The sequence below is a fragment of the Peromyscus californicus genome, unplaced genomic scaffold (assembly GCF_007827085.1).
Source record: "Peromyscus californicus insignis strain IS unplaced genomic scaffold, ASM782708v3 Scaffold_10__1_contigs__length_136768540, whole genome shotgun sequence".
Classification (NCBI taxonomy): domain Eukaryota; kingdom Metazoa; phylum Chordata; class Mammalia; order Rodentia; family Cricetidae; genus Peromyscus; species Peromyscus californicus.
The window spans coordinates 100330258-100351826 of NW_026294391.1; the positions used below are offsets into that span (position 1 = coordinate 100330258).

The window sequence follows — 21569 nt, forward strand, 5'->3', positions numbered from 1 at the left end:
CCTGTTCAGTTATTGGCCAGTCATCAGTTTCTTTATTAAGCCAATTACAGTGACATACATTCACACAGTATAAAGGAATATTCCACAGCAGAAGGGGAGAGGGACACAAATATTGTAAGACTCATATGACCAAGGCAGTCTCAAAAAAAAGGATGAAAGTAGGGTGGGGGTAGGGATTAGGGGTGGCTGGAAAGAGTAGAGAGGGGAGTGTGGGATGAATATGATCAAGATATGCTGTATGAACTTCCCAAATAATTAACAAAAATATTATGTAATATTTTTAAAAGTACAGAAAAACTAATCACCAATTTAATTATTGAGTGACAATTAATTTGTATGGGAATTCAAATAGGCCTTAATTTATGTTTTAACACATACTTTGAGATAAAGTCGAATTTGCAAAACTCTGTTTTTCAACTCCAACTTTAAAAACTATAAAATTAAGATTTTATTCATAGTAGAAATAAATGTACAAAAATATCAAAACCACAAAAGCTGTCAGAAATATATGTGAGATCATGGAGAAGAATGAAGATGTGGAGAAGGATACTACGTTCTTGGAACACAAAAGCCAATATTTCAAAGATGTTTATAAAGTGAATTTATTGTCTTTTTAAAAAATAATATTTTATAGCTGGGTGGTGGTGGTGCACACATTTAATCCAGGCACTCAGGAGGCAGAGGCAAGTGAATCTCTGTGAGTTCAAGGCCAGCCTAGTCTACAGAGTGAATTCCAGGACAGCCAGGACTATACAGAGAAACTGTCTTGAAAAACAAAACAATAATATTAACATTATAATATTGTAATAATTATATAATATAAAATGATAATATTATTATCATTACATGTGTGGGTGTTTTGTCTGCATGTGTGTCTGTGCACCACATACATACAGTGCCCGTGAAGGCCAGAAGAGGGCTCAGATCCTTTGGGACTAGAGTTACTGACAGTTGTGAGCTGCCATGTGGTGCTGGGAATTGATCCAGAGCAGCCAAGTTCTCTTAACCACTGAGCTACCTCTCCAGCCCCTGAATTTGTAATCTTAATAAAATATTCCAATTTTTAAAAAATTATGCAAAACTCTTTACAAATCAACAGAGGAACATTTACAATCAATTTTTACGAAGGAGAACACTAAAATTGATCCCCATTTAGGCAGCATTGGCCTCCCAAGAGTTCAGTGCTTGTCCTCCATAGGCCTTAACTCCTTTTTCAATAAGTGCACTTAGTGTGTTTAGTGTAAAGTGTTTGTGGAAATTTGTTTTCTTTCCTTAAATGTAAATACATAATATAGACTTTAGCTTTCTCTAGGAACTTCCGAGCCTAAAATATACTACACTTTACGGAAGAATTTTCCCTTACTTAGGATCCTTCATATAGGACAACTATATTTTCGCTGATAACCATCGAATCAAGAGGAGAGAGCTGAAGCAGGAGAGCTCAGAGGCTATGAACACTTGCTTCTCTTCCAGAGGACCCGAGTTCTGTTCCCAGCACTGATGTCCCTGCTTATAAATGCGGTTAATGCCAGTTCTAGGGGAATCCCAAACCCTCTTTTAACCCCTTTAGGTTCCAGCACTCACTTGGCATAGACACCTTTAAAAGAGGAGGGGAGAGGGCTGATTTTAACATAAAGAGAGTCCTGTTTTTCTAAGGACCCAAACAAAGAAAGGGTGGCGGGTTTTTTTTTTTTTCTTTCTAGAAATGGAAGGTTTTCAATCAGTCATTGGATGACGGCCACGTCAATCTTCTCTGATCAACAAATCAGCTTAGAGCTGGCTATGTGGTGACAAAAACCATTATATAGCCTTCATAAGCCCCGCCCCCACCTGTGACACAAGTATTTCCCATCTCGTCCCCGGATATTACAAGAGACGCGGGGCTTGGCCTCCTCTGCTCTCACACCCCTGCTTACATCCATGGGACCACCTCAGGCACAATCATAGACTTTTGCCCTTTCACCTGCTGTCTCTTCCGAAAGCCCTCCTCCTCCTCCTCCTCCTCCTCCTCGGCCCCTGCTGACTGTCTTTAGGGGCCAGGAACTTCTTAATCACAATATATCCTGTCATCATCATCATCGTCAGTAGTCATCGTCCTGGCGGGTACAGTCTGTCGTTAATCCAGCTCAACCAAGGCCTTGGTGAGGTACCTAATAGTGTCATGTCTACCACAGGGAATCGAGATCCAACCAAAGAGAGCCGAGATGACCCAGTAACCCTTGAGGGAGAGTGGGTACAGGAAGCTGCAGAGGGCTGCAGGATAGACCACGAGTCCGGCCCAAATGGGACCTCTGCCACACCTGCAGTTGAAATAATGGCCGTTTGTCCTAGGGAGGTGGAGAATGTTGGGCTTGAAAGAAACCCAGGGGAAGAGGATGGCAGGGAAGAGAGTGTGGCTGCTGAGGAAGACTCAGATATTGCTCCTGTTGAGGAGGAGGCAGAAGAACGGGAGGAGGAGGAAAATGTGGAAAATCAAGACGTGGTGAACACCCTTCAGTTCCCAATGGCTGGCTTCCGATTTATGTTTCTGGATCTGATCCACGCCATTCTCAATCGTGTCTATTACAACAACCATGTCATGATTAGGCATCCCCGTGAAAACCAAGTGAGGGAAACACCTGGCCCTTCTGCATCTGGCCACTCAAGTGAGGTTCAAGTACCACCCGGGCCCATTCCATCAACAGTGAGGACTGCAGAGTGTGAGGGCCGCACTCCAGGCCTGGCCCGAAGCCTGCCAGAAGTCATCTCCACATTTCCGGAGCTGGAGGAGCCTATAGACTTCGAGGAAGCAGATTATTATCTGCGGGAGCCAGATCTTTGGGTGCAGGAGCCAGCAGTTAGGGCAGCAGCCGAGGAACCAGCCGAGCAAGCAATAGAAGAGGTGGCAGCAGTGGCGACAGCGGAAGATCCAGCAAAGGAAGTCATGGAGCAAATCATGGCCTCAGAGGGTAAGGAAACAAGGCCTAGGGGCCTAGATGAAGCGATCGGTGCTGGGCAGTGGTGGGGAGGCAGGAAATAAGGACAAAGCTTTATTGGCACTGGCATTGCTGCAGGCCCAGGCTGAAGCGGCTGCTTCACGGGACCCAACGATTGACTCTGCTCAGTGCTGGCCTCTAGTGGGGAAAGTTAGGATTGGGCACGTCGTGCCTCTAAGGTCCAAAGGGTCAGGTTAAAAAACCGATTCCTGCCAGAAAGGGTGGTGCCTTTAATCCCAGCACTCAGGAAGCAGAGGCCGGGGGATCTCTGTGGTTGAGGCCAGCCTGGTCTACAGAGCTAGTTCCCGGACAGCCAGGGCTACACAGAGAAACCCTGTCTCAAAAAAAAAAAAAAAAAAAAAAAAAAAAAAAAAAAAAAAAACTCACAACAACAAAAAACTGGTTCGCTTGAGACAGGGTCTCATTATCTCATTATTTAGCCTGGGCTGCCCTGGAACTCACAATGTAGCACAGGTTGACTTTTACTCACAATCCCCTGCTTCTGCTGGCCATTGAGTGCTGGGATTACAGGTCTGAATCACCGGGCCAGTTCTATGACAACCTTTACAGTTTGGTTTTGTTGTTGTTGTCTTTTTTTAGACAGAATCTCATGTAGCCTACATTGGCCTTGAGCTCACTATGTAGCAAGGTGTCCAAAAGAGAGCTTGGGAGCCAATAGAAGGGAAATCTGCCAGTCAGCAAAAGAACAAGGAAATGATGTTCCTCATTTTGTTTATGGCTTTTAAAAATGTAAAGGTTCTTACAAATTTGATTCTCTGCATTGATAAACTAGTTTGGAAGCACTTCCTAGGAAAGGGAGTGTTAGTATTCATGGCTTGAGAAAACAAATTCACTCCAGAATTTGTACTTGAGGCAAACAAGATTCTGCTCAAGGCATAATGAATGCAAGGTGACCAATGCCTCGGATGTCTTTTTCAAAGGAGAAGAAATGGAACTCATGGCTTGGGATATTTGCTGGGAAAGGGGAAGAAAATCACTGTGGAGACAATGAGGTGGCGGAGTGCGGAGGTTAGGGAAGGGGAGCAGGAACAGAAAGAAGGTGCCAACTACTGCTGGTGTAGTTACTCATGTGCCCTGTTTCTTCTGAGAGTAGAGGTGGATGGTACTACTGGTTGGGAATTAGGCTATTTTGTCTGTTTTTAATGATCTCTACTAAATAAATAGATGAATGCCATTGTGATATCTGGAATGAAGAGGACAACATCTTTGAGGAGGAGGAGGAGGAAAAAGGAGAAGAAAAGAAAAAACAAGGAGCACTTCAAGTGGACCCAGATCCAGCAGGCTCCAGTACCAGCAAATCCAGGTTTCTGTGCACCATCCCTGTAGTTAGTTACTTTTCAGTTGAGCGTTCTCATTTTAAATTCTAATTCATTAAGTGGGGAAAACTTTATTTTGAATTCAAACAAAATTCAATTTAACTTTCTTAGAATGTGACTAAAGTAATCATGTACTTACTAATCTAAATGTAGTGTGTTCTTTGTGGCAATTCCTTGGTTATTCTGAGGTCTTTTGTCCACCAATGTAAGACTAATAACAAGTGGTAAACCTATTAGACTTAATACCTGTATCAGATCTAGACCAATATCTGTTTAGAGAACAATTGTCAGGAGTAACAGTGGTGATGGCTGGGCTGGGCACTAGCTGAGTCCTTAGTGCTTGGCCACAATTATGCAGTCACCTATACTAAGTAGGAAACAATGCCTTTTAAACTACTACACACAAATAGTAAAAAGTTAAACACTTCAAGTAGGATCATTTTTAATGATTAATACCTAAATATTCATTTAGCTATAGATTTTTACATGTTATACCAGTCAAAAGAAAGTTAGTCCTAATATGATCATTCAGCACCAAATTGATAATTAAAATTTAAGGAATATCTTTTCTTTCAGTATCTTTAAGTGATTCACATTTTCTTCTCTTTCTTTCCTCTTTCCTTCTTTCTTTTCTTTTTTCTGCATTTTCACAGCTGAGTGCTCCATAAAATATGTGGAAGCCAAATGTCTGGGAGGCTGGGAAGCATCACTAGAAAAAAGCCTGTAGAACTAGCACTGGCTTTTAGAGCTTGAGAGACTTCTTCACATGCCAGCAAACCTTCCGAGCAGAATAAAGAATAAACGAATACATACAAGACTGAAGCTGTGGCTCATGGGGTTGGCATGTGCAGGGCTCTGAGTTCAATTCAGATCTGCACACACACACACACACACACACACACACACACACACACACACACACACACACACCAATAGCCAAAAAGGTGGTGTAATCACATGATTGGTTGCATAAGCACTCCCATAACCATGGGTTTGATTTATAAGAGGAAACATGTTGATTTTCTGTAATTGTTGAGACAGAGAGCAAATGGAACAGGCATGCACCAAGGGCTGATCATTTTCTTAAATACAGGAAGCAGATTAATCTTGTATAATTGGTCATTTTCTCTCATTTTTACCCGTAGTTAAGAAGAACAGGAAGAAAAGGATGAAGAAGGAAGGCTTTCTGAACTTAACTAAATTTAGGTTTTCCACTTCTGAGAAGCCAACAAGGTTTCATCACCAATGACGTCGTCATCCAAAAGTTCATCATCGTCCAGTAGTGATACTCTTCCTTAGGAATTTAACATCGTTCGCTCAAGAAACCGTGTCTTGTGGTCAAATAAAACATAGGCATGATTTGGAGGCAACACTGTCATCCTGTTTCACTTCTTTCATGTTCATTTGACAGGGATAACTTTCCACCATTTTGTACTTGTTTTTAATTATTTTACTGCAGCTAAGTAATTAAGATAATAAAAAGCTTAAAACAATTTTATAGACAGGAAGATGAAGTTTAGGCTTTAGTTAAAACTCCACAATACTATCCAGTCACATGTGCATTTTTCTTACCTGTTACAGATATGTTTGACAATATTTGATAAAGTAAAAAAAATAAGATTTTAAAAAATGAACAGAAATATTGGTAGCTTTTATTTAGATAAATACTTCTCACTCATTTCTCCTTTTATTTCTTTGGCCACCTTACTTTCAGTGAAAGGCAAACCTGTTTTAATTATTTTATTGTGGTCCAAATGAAATTCAATGGTGATTCTAAAACAATTTTTATATGTGGGGCAGCAAGCCTTTAAAACTGTGTTCGCTCCTACATGAGTCACTACTCTCAGGATGGCTAATCTGACTTGACACATGCTGTGTGAAAAACAGTGGACAGTATCTCATCGACTGTGTTCCTAAATGACAACCGATTGGGTTAGTCAAAGCAGAATCAAAATTACTCTCACATGTTTAGTTTTAAAAGATTTTATTTTACCTTTTTGATTATATTTTCCTTTTCAAAGTGACAGTTTTATCAATTATTTGAGAATTTCAAGAGACTTCTCAAAAGATTTCTTTTTCCGTTTATTTATGTGTGTATCTCAGTGTGTGAGTGGGACCCATACAGACCAGAAGAAGACACTGGATCCCTTGGACCTGGAGTTACAAGGAGGCTCAGAGACACCCAACATAGGTGCTGGAAACCAAATTACTTGTAGCTAACAGAAAAAAAGGGTTTTGTTTCTTAATTCATTGAAGCAACCTGTGTTTTTTTGTTGAATAAAATAGTTATTGGAAAGTGTGTGATGATTGTTATCTTTTTTTTTCTGTTTGTGTTCATAGCCCTGTTTTGGGTTTCAGGAGTTACAGCTTCATTTGTTTTCAGCCTATGGCCTCTTGGCTACACTTAGTATTCTTTTCAGTCTGAAGTATTGCTTCCAGTCTTCTCTGCAGGACTGGTTGGTGGACACGAGTTCTTTAAGCTGCTTTGTCCTGTGGAAAATTCTTCTTTCTTCTTCAACTCTGGAAGATAGTTTTGCTTGGCCAAGTTAGCTTGCTTGGCATCTGTGGTCTCCGACTCTGGAGTACACTGCTTTAGGCTTTTCTGACTTCTAAAGTCTTCACTGAGAAGTCAGCTGTTACTGTGGTGTTTTTCTTTATGAGACCAGTGATTTTTTTTATGCTCTTTTTTAAAGAAATTTTTTGTTCATTTACATACTAATCACAGGTCCCCCACTTCCCTCCTCCTGCCCCTCCAGCCTTCCCCCATCAACCCACCCCACATTTCCTCCTCCAACAAGGTAAGGCTTCCCAAGAGCCTGGTACATTCAGTTGAAGCAGGTCCAAGCCCCTTCCCCTGCCTCAAGGCTGTGCAAGTTGTCCCACCATAGGTAGTGGGCTCCAAAAAGCCAGCTCATGCACCAGGGATGGATCCTGATCCTACTGCCAGGGGCCCCTTAAGCAGATCAAGCTACACAACTGTCTCACTTATGCAGAGGGCCTAGTTCAGTCCCATGCAGGCTACACAGCTGTTGGTCTAAACTAGTTTGGTTTGGTTGTCTCTGTGGATTTCCCCATCATGATCCTGATGCACTTGCTCATAAAATCCCTGTTCTCTCTCTTCAACTGGACTCCTGGAGCTCGGCCTGGTGCTTGGCTGTGGATCTCTGTATCTGCTTCCATCAGGTACTGTAGAAAAGCTCTATGATGACAGTTAGGATATTCGCCAATCTGATTACTAGGGTAGGTCAGTTCAGGCACCCTCTCCACTACTGCTAGTAGTCTAAGCTGGGAAACCAGTGGTTTTTAAATTCATTATTTTTGTTTGTTTATTTTTTAAGATTTATTTATTTATTTTAAATGCTCTATCTGCATGTACAACTTTATGCCAGAAGAGAGCATCAGATCTCATTACAGATGGTTGTGAGCCACCATGTGTTGCTGGGAATTGAACTCAGGACTTCTGGATGAGCAGCCAGTGCTCTTAACCTCTGAGCCATCTCTCCAGCTCCTTCATTATTATTTTTCATCAAAATATATCATTTCCCCCTCCCTTCCCCCCATTTGAACCCTCCCATTTACCCTGATTTCTTTCAAATTCATGTCCACTTTTCTTATTTGTTATATATATACATATATATATATATGTATATATGTGTGTGTGTGTGTGTGTGCGCGCGTGCGCACACACACACACACACACACACACACACAAAACCTGCTTGGTCCTTATATTGTTTGTATGCATATGAGTTCAAGGCTGACCAATTGGTACTGGGAGAGGGGGGCTTTTCCCTGAAAAAGATTATTTCTCTTGTTCTCAGTGTTCATTACTTGCCTGTAGTTGTTTGTCTAGAGTTGGGACCCTGTGAGATTTTCCCCCTTCCATGTTAACTTTTTTTATTTTTTAGAGACAGGACTTCTATGTGTAGTTTTAGTACCTGTCCTGGATCTCACTCTGTAGACCAGGCTGGCCTCAAACTCACAGAGATCCACCTGGTTCTGCCTCCAGAGTACTGGGATTAAAGATGTGTGCCACCACCACGCAGCCATACTAACATTTCTTGATTATTTCAGTATCCTCTCTTCATTATGTATATTTAGTGGTTCAACCATAAAGAGAGTTTCTTTTCTGGTATTGTCTGATGTTCTGTGTGCTTGTCTGTCTGTCTGTCTGTCTGTCTGTCTGTCTGTCTCTCTCTCTCTCTCTCTCTCTCTCTCTCTCTCTCTCTCTGTGTGTGTGTGTGTGTGTATGTGTGTATGTGTGTGTGTGTGTATGATTGTACATATATCTTATTCCATATGGTCCCCAAATTCTTAGCAGGAGAAATAAAAGGAATACAAATATTTGAAGATAACACCATTCTATAGTTAAAGAATCTCAAATGCTAAATATTCCTCTAGAAAATTCTTACATCTCATACATCCTTTTAGCAAAGGAATAGGCTACAAAGTCAACACACCCAAATCAGTAGTTTTTTCATTACTAACAAAGAAATTGTCAGGAAAGATATTGGGGCATACTGTAGGCAGAGTTTTGCTGTACCACAGCTGCTCTCAAATAATCTCTCACAGGCTTAATATTAATTACAAATGCTTGGCCAGTAGCTCAGGCTTATTACTAACTAGCTCTTACATTTTAAGTTAATTCTTATTTACACTCTACCACATGGAGGTATCTTTATTAGCATGGCATGTTGATCTCCTGATCCCTCTGCGTCTGGGTCAGGACTCCAGACTCTGACCTTCTTCTTCCTAGCATTTTCAATTTTGCTTTCCTGCCTAACTTTATCCTGTTCAGCTATTGGTCAATCAGCTTCCTTACTAAACCAACCACAGCAACAAATCTTCACAGTATACAAAAGGATTATTCTACAGTAGCATGCATCACATTCACAAAACCTTTCAGATAATGAGGAAAGAAACTGAAGAAGACAATAGAAAATGAAAAGAATTCCCATGTTCATGACCTGACAGAATAAAATGATAATGACTATATCACTGAAAGTAATCTATTGATTCAATACAATTCCATTCAAGTTTGAATGGTATTCTTTGCAGAACTAGAAAACACTTTTAGGATTCTTATGTGGTCACTAATGAATCTATATAGCCAAAGCAATCCTACACAGAAAGAAGAATATCAGATCTCAAATTCTACTACAACCTCAAAGCAACAAAAACTATATTGTATGGGCACAAGAGTAGATACTTCGACAAATGGAATGTATTAGAGGACTCAGAAATAAACTCACATAGCTACAGCAATCCAATTTTCAATAAAGGTACTCAAACATCCTTATCTAACAGGGAAAACTGCTTTGAGATTCCATCTCATCCCAGTCAGAATGACAAAATGGCTATGATTTAAAAAAAAAAAAAAACGAACAAGTAATAGCAGACCCTGGTATTTTCCAGGCCTGTTGGTGGAGGACACAGATGGCTGTGTAGCTGGAGTTTTCTCCAGTCCCGCCAGGGCCTGCAGCCACTCAGACCCAAGTAAACACACAGAGACTCATATTACTTATAAGTAATCTATGGCCATGGCAGGCTTCTTGCTATCTAGTTCTTATATCTTAAATTAACCCATTTCTATTAATCTATAAATTGCCATGTGACTTGTGGCTTACCAGTACTTTACATCTTTCTTCTCGTGGTGGCAGCGGCTGGCAGCATCTCCTGACTCAGCCTTCCACTTCCCAGAATTCTCCTCTCTGCTTATCCCTCCTATACTATACTTCCTGCCTGACTACTGGCTAATCAGCATTTTATTGATCAATCAATCAGAGCAACACATTCACACCATACAGAAAGACATCCCCAGCATGGCTGCCCCCAGACTCCTTGGTCTGGGGTGGGTTGTGCACACAATCAACCAGGAGCCCACCTGACACCTCTGGTGCCAGGTGGTCAGGCACCATCATACCAAGTGCCACCCATGGTCTCTAGTCCCAGGCACATGAGAGAAGAAAAACAATAGCTCCTCTCCATGACTTGAGGCTGGAGTGACAGGACTCAAACACTCAAGCCACCTGTGACCCAACCAAGAGCTCTGGCACCCTCCAAACGGGCATCATTATAGTGAGCAAGTGCAGAGTGGGAAATGTAAGTGCAAGAGAGGTAGAATGGTTCATGGATTGGGAAGAGAGGCAGATCTGGAGAGGTGAGGGTGGTGAGGAACAGGCTGAAATGAATGGCCTGCTAGCCACCTGAGTCAAAGGTGATGTCTGGGCTATTGCCAAGGGCCAGGTCTTGGTCCAATGCTCTGAAGCAACCAAGGATGCCTGTGTTGATGTCTGTGGCTCTGAAGGCTATGAAGAGGCCTGTAGTCTGGGCTGCCACCTGGGGTCATTTTGGTATCCAAGGGCCATGCTGCTGCAGGGGCCATGCCAATCTGAATCACCTGTCCTGCCACCTGTGCCTATAATGACGTCCTGGCCTGGGCTGCTGCCAAGGACCATGTCTGGGTCTATGGTCCTACCACAGCCAGTGTCTCTGTTGATGTCCCTGGCCCATGTTGCCACCAGATGCCCAAGATCTGGGGCACAGCCTGTGACCATGTTGGTGTCTGAGGACTGTGCCACCACCAGGGTCAAGTCAATGTGAGTGGCCAGTGCTATCACCTGGGGCCATGGTATCATCTGGATCAGGGTTGTGGCCGAGGCCCATATCTGGGTACACAGGTCTGTGTTGATGTCTGTAGCTCCTGAGACCATTGAAGGCCATGCTGGGGGTCTGGGCTGCCACCTAAGGCCGGCCATATTGGTGTCTAAGGGCCATGTTGCTGCAGGGCCATGCTAATCCGAGTGGCCTGTGCTGCCACCTGGGACCACAGTGACACCCAGGCCTGGACAGCTGCCTAGGACCATGTCTGAGTCCAAGGTTCTAACACAGCCAGGGTTTGTGTTGATGTCCATCGCCCACGTTGCCACAAAAGACTACATAAATGCCTGGAGTCTGGGCTGCAACCTATAGTCATAAGGGTATCCAAGAGCTGTGCCACCACCAGGGCCATGCTGATCTGAGTGGCCTGCATTGTCACCCAGGATCATAGTGTCCTCTGGGCCAGGTCTGCTGCTGAGGGCCATATCTGGGTCTGTGGCCCTACAGCAGCCAGGGTCTGAGTTGATTCTGTGGCTCTTATTACCACTGAAGGTCATGCGGATGACCTGTGTTGGTCAGCCACCTGAGGCCGTGTCTGTGCCCCAGGACCATGCTGCTGGTGGGGTCATACTGATCCGGGTGACTGGTGCTGCCACTTGGGCCATAGTGATGTCCAGACCTGAGCTGCTGACAAAGGTCATGTCTGGGTCCATGGTCCTGCTGTAGCTGGGGTCTTTGGTGATGTCCATGGCCTATGTTAGCACAGGGAGTCATTGGAATCATGCTGTGATGAGCCAGCTCCTCTTTTCACTGGCCCTGGGATAGCTGGCCCTGCTCCTCACTGAATATTGAAGCAGAAGAGCTGGCCCTGAGCCCCTCAAGGTAGATCTCACCCCCCACTAATAAAAGATGGCCCACCCCTCACCACAGGCCTGCCCTCACATGGGCAGCACACTAGAGCTGACCCTGTGGTCAGGAACACAGGTGAGCCTACCCTGAGGTCGTGAGAGCAGGAAAGCTGACCACCACCCCATTCCACCCCTACCATCTGTCAAATGCCCCCTACAGCAATCAGCAGAGGGGTCCCTGCATCTCGCCTGGGCAAAACAGTAGAGCTGGCCCTGGTGGTGTGAGTATGGGTGACCTGAATCTGAGGACCTAAGAGCCAGAGAACTGGTCCCTGCTCCTTGATGCAGGCTGCATTGGGTGAGCTAGCCAAGGCAGTGCTGGAGAGCTTGCCTGGGTAACAATGATGAGGAAAGCTGTCAGGCTGACCAACCCAGTTACCACCCAGGCCCAGAACCAGGGCTATGAGTTGGCCCACCCCAACATCCACAGAATCTATGAACTGTTGGAGCTTGTGAAGGGGAAAAACCTACAGATCCACAACAGCAGCATGACATAGGACGACAACAGGATCTCCAAGAGGATCCCCAGTGAGAGCCCATTATCAGTGGTGTAGCAGAATCCAGAGGCCTTGAACCAGACCAATCACTTGTGGCAATAAACACTTGTAAGTAAAGATGAACGGACTAAATGGTCAACTGTGTGTCTCAACGGGCCACACCACAGCTTCCTTGACAAGATTCTGCTCCTTTGGGGCGGTTGTTTTGTTTTGTTTGGTTTTTGGTTTTTCTTTGAAATTTGGTTTTGTTTAGGGGGAGAGGTCGCAAGGACAGAGGGCAGATGGGAGGGGACAGGGAGATGAGTGGAATCGGAATGTATGGTGTGAAATCCACAAACAATCAATAAAAGTTAAAAAAAAGTAAACAAATGACAATGATGTTGATGGAGATATAGAAAAAGACGAAGTCTTACACACTGCTGAGGGTGATGTAAACTGGTCCAGTCACTGTGGAGAAAAGAATGAATGGTTCTTAAAAGGTAAAAAACAAAACTCGGAGCTAACACATGAAGCAGCTATACCTAATACTGTAAAAGGATTCTCATCATCATGCCACAGAGATACATACACATACATTTTATTCCTGCACTACTCAAATTAGCTAAGAAATGGAACCAGCACAGCTTTTTTTTTTTTTTTTTTTTTTTTGTTGGTTTTTTCGAGACAGGGTTTCTCTGTGCAGCTTTGTGCCTTTCCTGGAACTCACTTGGTAGTCCAGGCTGGCCTCGAACTCACAGAGATCCGCCTGGCTCTGCCTCCCGAGTGCTGGGATTAAAGGCGTGCGCCACCACCGCCCGGCTCCAGCACAGCTTTTTAAAACATGGACACATTAGCACAGTGCACATAGTCCCTGAGACATTTTCACTTTATTAAAAAACGCCGGGGCACCTGCTAGCAGGCCTGAGGACCTGAGTCTGATCCCTGAGGCTCACATAACAGAAGGAGACAAATGACTCCTGAAAGTTGTCCTCTGGCTTTCACACACAGGCCACAGCATCCCCCTCCCACCCCACCCCATACACATTCATGCCCACACTTGTGCATGCACAAAATAATAAAATATAATCAAACATTTAAAATTGAAATTGTAACATTAGCAGGAAAATGGAAGGAACCGGGCATCATCATGTTAAACAAAATTTAGAAAACTAATACCACATTTTCTCTTATACTCACAATTTAGATTCAAGTGTGTGTGTGTGTGTGTGTGTGTGTGTGTGTGTGTGTGTGTGTGTGCGTGTGTGCGTGTGTGTGTGTGTGTGTGTGTGTGTGTGTACACTTGTGCAGGTCATGAAATCAGAAAAGAGGAGTTGGAGGAAAGAGATCTTGTGGGAAGTGGGAGAGGAGAAAAGAAAAATATGACATGAAAAGTGAAATTTTAATCTCCCACTATAAATCAGAGTAAAACGTAAGCATTCAGTAGGCAAACAAAACCTGATGGTGGTAGTGCATGCCTTTAATCCCAGCACTCAGGAGGCAGAGGCAGGTGGATCTCTGTGAGTTCGGGACCAGCCTGATCTACAGAGCTAGTTCCAGGACAGCCAAGGCTACACAGAGAAACCCTGCCTCAAAAAAAGCAAAACAAAACAAAACAAAAGAAGGCCATCAAAAGGAACATACAATAAAATTTCTCTGGATGAGAAAATAATTTCAAGCTTAGCACAAAGCTAATTTTCATTGCCATGAAAATGGCAATGTTGTTTGATTTTTGAAACATAAAAGTGAAAAAGTACATAATTACAAACATTAACCAACTTACAAAATCAAATCAAACTAAGTAGTATTTCCAATAAATTCTTAAATGTGTCTACTTCTATCTACCTGTCTGACTGAACTGACTGAAAATGGTTTATAAAATTGTACCAGGAAGGAAACTTACAGTTCCATGTGACTGGGAAATACTGAGGTCTGACTATGCCCCTTTCAATTCTGTCCTTAAGTAGGAGTGTATGTGCAGGCACACGCATGTGGAGGTGCACGCATGTGGAGGGAGTCCCCTGGAACATCCCGGGTCCCCTAGTGCTGTCATTACAAACACATGCCACCACCTAGTTGATGCTTCCGTACAAACTCAGGTCCCCATGTTTGAACATCAAGAATTTCACTAAGTGAATCATCTCCCCAGAACCTTTTAAAAATAAATTTAGCCTCATCAAATCAACTAAATTCTCGATCTTCCTGAGAGTTTTTTACTATTGCTGAAATTTGAGTGGCATTCTTTGCACTTTTAAGACTATTCTGCTTGCCAGAAGCAATACCAGGTGGAAACTGACGAACATATACCCTTTAAACCTGTCTCAGGATCAAGTCTATATTGGCTCCCTATACTATCAGGGATACATATAAAATCAAAATATCGGTACGTGTTTGAACCTAAAAGGTTGCCTGGGTAACAGAACCTAGGGGGAAAAGTGAGAAGTTCGTATTATTTAAAGGATGGGCGGGAAAATCATTCATTGGATGATGGGCAGATCACTCGAATTTTCAGCAAACCAGTGTAGAGTTTGTTAGGCAAAGGGCGGGGAAGTGGCTCTTGGTAGCACTGCCCCCTATTGTCTGCCACGGGCTTATCCTTCTCGTCTGCTCCGACTTGTGGAAAGAAGTCCGGCTTTTCGGCTCCTGAGATTGTACACCTATCTTCCCGTGGAGCTTCTCAGGTGACATTAAATTAGAATATTAACCTGTAGCTTATCTCCTCGGCACTATCTACTCCCTTCAGCCCTCGCCATTACCTTAGCCCTTACTTCTTACCTCAACCCCTACCCTCTCGCCCCATCTTCAGGCCCCATCCGCCCTTAGGCCCCATCATTACCTCAGCTTTTCAGCCCTTTCTCCCCTCGGCCCCTCTCCCCTTAGCCCCTACTTCTCATTCTACCTCTCAATTCAGCCCCTCCCCCTCGTCAATTTTCACCACTCTTTCCAGTACTTTTCATTTCAGCTGCCCCCTCACCTCAGCCCCCAGATTTTGCTTTGCCCCTCCCTCTCACTTCAGACCTAGCCCGGACCTCTCTTGAGCCCCTTCACCTCAGATCTCACTACTCACCTTGACCCCTACACTTCACTTCAGCCCCACCACCTCAGTACCTCAGGCACCTTCACATCAGGCACCCCTTACCTCAGTCCCAATCCCACACATCTCTCCCTAGCCCTTGCATTACTCTGCACCTCTCATGCCAGCTTCCACCCCTCACCCCAGCTTCCACCCCTCACCTCAGCTTCCACCCCTCACCTCAGCTTCTACCCCTCACCCCAGCTTCCACCCCTCACCTCAGCTTCCACCCCTCACCCCAGCTTCCACCCCTCACCTCAGCTTCCCAGGAACCTCAGGCCTCAGCCCTCACCCCAGTCTCCTCCCACTTTTTTCAACCACCCCTTACTACACAGCCCCACCTTCACCTCCGTCCTCAGGTCTCCACTTCGCTCTTCCCCACTCCTCAGACTTCGTCTCACTTTAGCTACCCCTTCACCTCAGCTTCTCTCCCTTCATCACACCGTCTCGTTCAGCCTCACCCTTCGCTTCAGCTCCCTTTCACTCAGCCCCTACTCCTCTTCTCCACCCACAGCCTTTCACCTCAGCCCCTACCCCTAGCCTGAGCCTCTAGCCTTCACTTCAGCTTACCTGCTCATCTCAGCTACCACGCCTCTTTTCAGTTCTCTTCTTACCTCAGCTCTCACTTCTCACACCCACCCATGGTCTCGCCTCACCTGCAGCCAGCTTGACATTGGCAGGCACCATCTTCCCTAGAGTAATGGTTTTTTGTCACGGTCTTGGTGGTTCCAACCTCATTGTAGCAGTTACCTATTGGTGTCATACCTGCCCCAGGGGATGGAAACTGGACCTGATGGGTAAAAATGATCAGATGAGTTGGTGAATGTTGAAGTGTAATTAGAGACGGTAGTGAGATAGGCTGAAATCCCAGGCAGGACTTGGGCCACATGGCATTGGTAGTCTGGGAAGTCAAGATGCAGACTGAGTAAGAGAAGTTCACGGGTCTGAGAAAGGCCCCAAGGAAGAATGAGGTGGAGGTACAGATCAAGAGGGTTTATTTGGAGGAAGACTGGACTATACCTCAAAAAAGGAGGTAACATGGTGTCAAGATAGAACATGACTGTGAACAACTTTCAGTTCCTCATGGTTGGCTTTCTTTTCATGTTTTTGGATATTTCTACTCCAATCTGCACCTTGTCTACTACATCACATATTTATTCATTTATTTATTTATTCCAGGTGTCCTGGTGGTTAAAAATAATGGTTGCTTTCTGCAATGGTGAAGGCCAAGGTCTAAGCGTAATCCTGGGTCTGATCTGGGTCTTAAGCCTGTCTTTTAGCATGGAACTTACTCATGGGACTGTTCTTGTGCATCTGTCTGGTCCTAGGTCTGCTCAAAGAGGCTCCTGAAGTCACAGAACACAAGGAGTTAAACAAAGACAAGGAGTTAAACAAAATGGATGGAGCCTTCACCACCAAGGTGTCTGTGGAGCCAGCAGCAAAGGAGAATGAAAAGGAAGAACTGGGAGAAGATGACATGTGCATACTAATTACAGATGTACAGGGTAAGGAAGCAAGGCTCAGCGGGTTACTGGCAAGACATTAACAGGTGGACAAGGGTAGGAAGCAGGAAGGAGTACATGAGAGAGTGTCAGCGAGGCATCCGGGCTACAGACTCTGCTTAAGGAGCCTTAGTGCAGATCCCATCTGCTGGCCCCGTTCAGCTCTGGCCTAGGACTGGGGAAGTACTAGATATTTCTTTCCTCTAAACCTGGAGCTGCATGGGTCAGAGTAAAAGCCAAGTTCTAGAAGGACCCTTAAAGTTCCAAGAGAACATCTGCCCTCTAAAAACTTGTGTTTAACAAGAGAGCTAAAGTTCTAAATTTGTGAACCCACAGTTTACTGTTTATGGGAAATGGGTGGGGGTGGGGGGCTCTTGGTAGAAAGTGTGAAGAAAAGGAACCAGTAGATATGTTTTTCATTTTGAGTGCATGGCTTTTTTAAAATTTCATTTTTAGTTAAAAAATTTAAGTTAAAATACAATTATATCATTTCCCCATTTCTTTTCCTCTCTCCAACCCCTTCCATTTTATTTTTGAGAATTCCATATATGAGTATTTACATAATTTTACCCTCTCTCCTCCAACGCCGCCCATGACCACCACTCCTCCACCTACTCCCTCTCAAATTCATGTTCTCTTCTCCTTTTTTACTCTCTCTCTCTCTCTCTCTCTCTCTCTCTCTCTCTCTCTCTCTCTCTCTCTGTGTGTGTGCGTGTGTGTGTATGAGTGTGTGTGTGTGCGCGTGTGCGTGCAAGCAAATGAACTGTTGAGTCCTATACTGTTGCTCATATATGTGTGTTTTTAGAATTGACTACTTGGTATTGGATAACAAATTAGACCTTTTAAAACTGTAAAGAGGGGCTGGAGAAATGAGTCAGTGGTTAAAAGCACTTGTTGCTCTTGCAGAGGACCAGGGTTTGGTTTCCAGCTCTCACATGGTGCTTCAAACCCATCTGTAACTCTAGTTTCCAGGGAACCCAAGGCCCTCTTCTGACCTCTGTGTGGAGAGATTCTTGGAGATTTGGTCCCTCAGTGTGATTAACTGGCTAAGGGTCCCTTTGTGGACAGGAAATCCACAGGGAGGTGAGGAAACCGTCAGCTTTGCCATACAGTTTGCTGTGGTGATATTTTACTTGTGCTGAAATGTGGTGGTATTTTATTTGTGCTTTAATAAATAAAGCTTGCCTGGAGATCAGAGGAAATAGCAAGCCATTTTAAGTAAACAAAGAAGTCGGGCAGTGGTAGCACACGCCCTTAATTCTATCACTTGACAGGCAGGATCTCTGTGTGTTCAAGGCCACACTGGAAACAGAGCCAGGTATGGTGGCACATGCCTTAAATTCCAAAACTAGTTAGTCATGGAGGTCTGGAGGTCTGTACAGACAGACAGGAAGTGACAGAGCTGGGGAGGAAGAGAAGTGATGTAGCTGGGCAGAGAGAGCAAATCAGATGGCAGAACAGCAAGGCATATGTGAATGGGTAGACAGGAAGTAACTCGCATTTGGAAGCTGCAGAGTTGGTGAGGTGAGATTGGCTGGTGGCTTTCCCTATTTCCCTGATCTCTCTAATGCTTTCACCCCAATATTTGACTCTGTGTTTTTTATTTAATAAGACCATTTAGAAATTCATCTATAGTTTTCCTTTGAGGCAAACTATTTTACCAGCAGATCTGTCCCCATAGCATAACAGAATGCCAGCAGACCCCATGACTCTGGTCCCTTCCTTCCTTCACTAAGTAATCAGTGACATGGGTTAATTAGGTTACTGGGCAAAGGAAAGAAATATAGCCATGGAAATGATCAAATGTCTGAAATGTGAGAGCCAGGGAAGGTGCCCAGCTACTCTTTTCCTAATTGCTTCTATCCCCAGCTTTTCCCCAAAGATGCTGCTACTATTTATGGTGAGTTATTTTTCCACATCTCTTCTCACACTGTTATTCTTCACTCTAGCCATAAGTCAGTATGAGTTTGATCATTTCAAGGAAATCTACCAAGACTTTGGAAGCAATGAAAACACCAGACAAAAGGAAAATGAGTCAGAAGAAGCTATCCAGGACCCTGGTCCAGCACGAGACTGTCCCAGCACCTCCAGGTATCCTGCACAGCTTTGACCGTTACTCCCCATCCCTGCATTTATCATAACTTCATATTTTTAATTCTTCTAAAGTAGCTGAGAAAAATATATAAATTTAGATAGAAATTCAGTCAATCCTTTTTGAAATGTTAAATTATTAAAGTTCCTAGTAATTTTGCCATTAAAAGTATAAGTTAACCTTAATATTATCACTAAAGTGATAATTAAGGCTTACTTTCTGTCGTATTTTTAATTATACTTAAGTGATCAGGAAATTTTTTGTACTCTTTTCTATTTTGTTTTTATAAGATACCTGTGTTTTGTGACAGAGTCTTGCTATTTAGGCCAGGATGGCCTGAAATTCACTATATAGACCGTGCTGGTATCACATTTACAAAAGTATTCCCATCTTAGACTCTGAAGTGCTGGGATTACAAGTGCAAGCACCCATGCCCAGCTTCATTTTAAATTTTATTTTCCCTGTCCTCGTGTTTTCGGTTGCATAATTCCTAATACCCTCTTTCTCTCCTCCTCCTCCTCCCCCCCCCCTCCTCCTCCTCCTCCCTCTCCCTACATTCCTCCTCGCCTTCATGTCTTCCTCCTATTTTTTTTTTATAATCGCGACCTTAAAGGTTGGGGGATTTATTTACATCTCCAAATGCTCTCTCGAGTGAAACACCCGGTGTTAGGAAAGGAGACGAGGCCATTGGCATCATATGGTTGAAGCTCCCAGTTGGTTAGCACCTTAACTTTGCAGCGCACACGCTACAGCAGGGAGACATGTCCTCTGTTGGTTGCGGTCTGCACACCCACACCGATGGAGAAGGTCTGTGGAGCTGTCTACTTTCTTCTGTTTGGAGCGTCCTTGTGGCTGCCTGACGTTGCCTTCCTCACTGCTCTTTCCTCTAATTCCACAGCTAAGAGCCATGAAAGGAAAGAGGAACGAGAAGAAAGCCTGCTTGCTCTTCACTGCTTTTAGGATTTTCAGCTTTCAGAAGGCCCCCGAAGTTTTGAGACTGATGTCATTCTGTCTGTCATCGCTTAAAGGTGACTTTCAATGGCATGTGCCCTTTCTCCTTCTTGTTGGAAATACATCTCACAATGTTTGGTAATGTTAAGAATAAATTTTAAAAATAGAAATACTGTCATGTTTTATTTACATAATCTTGACTAAAATCTGTGTTTTTCTTCTTTGGATACTTTTAACTTCATTGAAATTGAACTTGTTTTCAATTACTTTATATAACCCAAGGTAAATTAAAATGTCATGCCTAAAACAATTCTTGTGAAGAGGGAGATGGAGGCGGGCCTTCTGAGTTGTACTGTTCACTCCATTCATCAGTAAGTGCATGTGACAACTGAGCACTTACAACTGAATGGCACTACTTGGATTTTAGAAGTGCTCCTTGGAAGAGAGTGTAATTTTTAAATTAGCGGGTTAAGTTACCATACAAAATTTCATTACGGCTTTTTCGTGTGTATGCGATTTTCTTGGTTTTTCTTCATCCCTTTCCAGTTAGGCTGCCTTATCTCTCCTGCCCTACTCCTGCTAGACATCTCCCTCCCCTTAAAAAGGCTTCCCTTCTGCTTTCCCATTATGTGTATTCCATTTTCTTCTCTTTTTCTCCCCTCTCATCTCTCTTGAGTCTCTTCCTCTCCTTTCAGGGTCCCCATCCTATTTCCATCACACACACACACACAGAGAGAGAGAGAGAGAGAGAGAGAGAGAGAGAGAGAGACAGACAGACAGACAGACAGACAGACAGAAAGACAGAGAGACAGAGAGAAATCTAAATTCCACATATAGGACAAAATGCTTTTCTGGGTGTGGCTTATTTTGCATAGCTTAATTGTCTTCAATTTCATCCATTTTTCTGGAAATCTCATTATTTCATTTCTTAATGCAAATGGAGAAAATGTTCCGTTTTGTATATGCTCCGTGTTTTCTTGGTAAGTTCGTCTTTTGAACAGCTAGTTCTGTTTTTCGCTATTTGAATAGTGCGGCAGTAAATATGGATGTGCGTACAATTTTGTGGTCTCTGACTTTAAGTATGTATCTGGGACTGGTACAATAGAGTATTTGGTATTTCTATTTTTTTTTATTTTTTGGATAAACCTCCACACTAATTTTCCTATCAGCCACACTAGCTTACATTCCCCTCAGCAGCCAGACAGTGGTAGCGCACGCCTTTAATCACAGCAATCAGGAGGCAGAGGCAGGCAGATCTTTGTGAGTTTGAGGCCAGCCTGGTCTACAGAGCAAGATCTAGGACAGCCACCAAAACTACACAGAGAAGCCCTGTCTCGGAAAAACAAAAACAAAGAAAAAAAATTCCCCTCAGCAGTGTATAAAAGCTCCTCTTTCCCTATATCCTTGCCAATATTTAGTATTATTTTCTTTCTTCCTAATAGTCATTAAGACTAGGGTGAGGGGAAATCTCAAAACTACCTTCCCTGTTGGGTAAAGGATATTGATCACTATTTCCAAATATTTATAGACCATTTGTATTTCTTCTTTTGAGAAATGTTCATTCATTACAGTAGCCCATTTATTGATAAGACAGGTTTTGGTTGTTAAATCATTCTGGTTCTTCATATATTCTAGATATTAATCTGACTGATGTGTAG

At 43.6% G+C, this 21569-nt stretch overlaps 1 protein-coding gene across 1 annotated transcript; it reads left to right on the plus strand.

The window, feature by feature from the left end:
* The first annotated feature begins 2161 nt into the window (after positions 1 to 2161).
* Ct47c1 (cancer/testis antigen family 47 member C1) lies at positions 2162 to 18978 on the plus strand. Its single transcript, XM_052749398.1, has 3 exons — positions 2162 to 2948; positions 16695 to 16871; positions 18818 to 18978. The coding sequence occupies exons 1-3, from the start codon at positions 2162 to 2164 to the stop codon at positions 18976 to 18978; spliced, it is 1125 nt and encodes a 374-aa protein (XP_052605358.1).
* The last annotated feature ends 2591 nt before the right edge of the window (positions 18979 to 21569 follow it).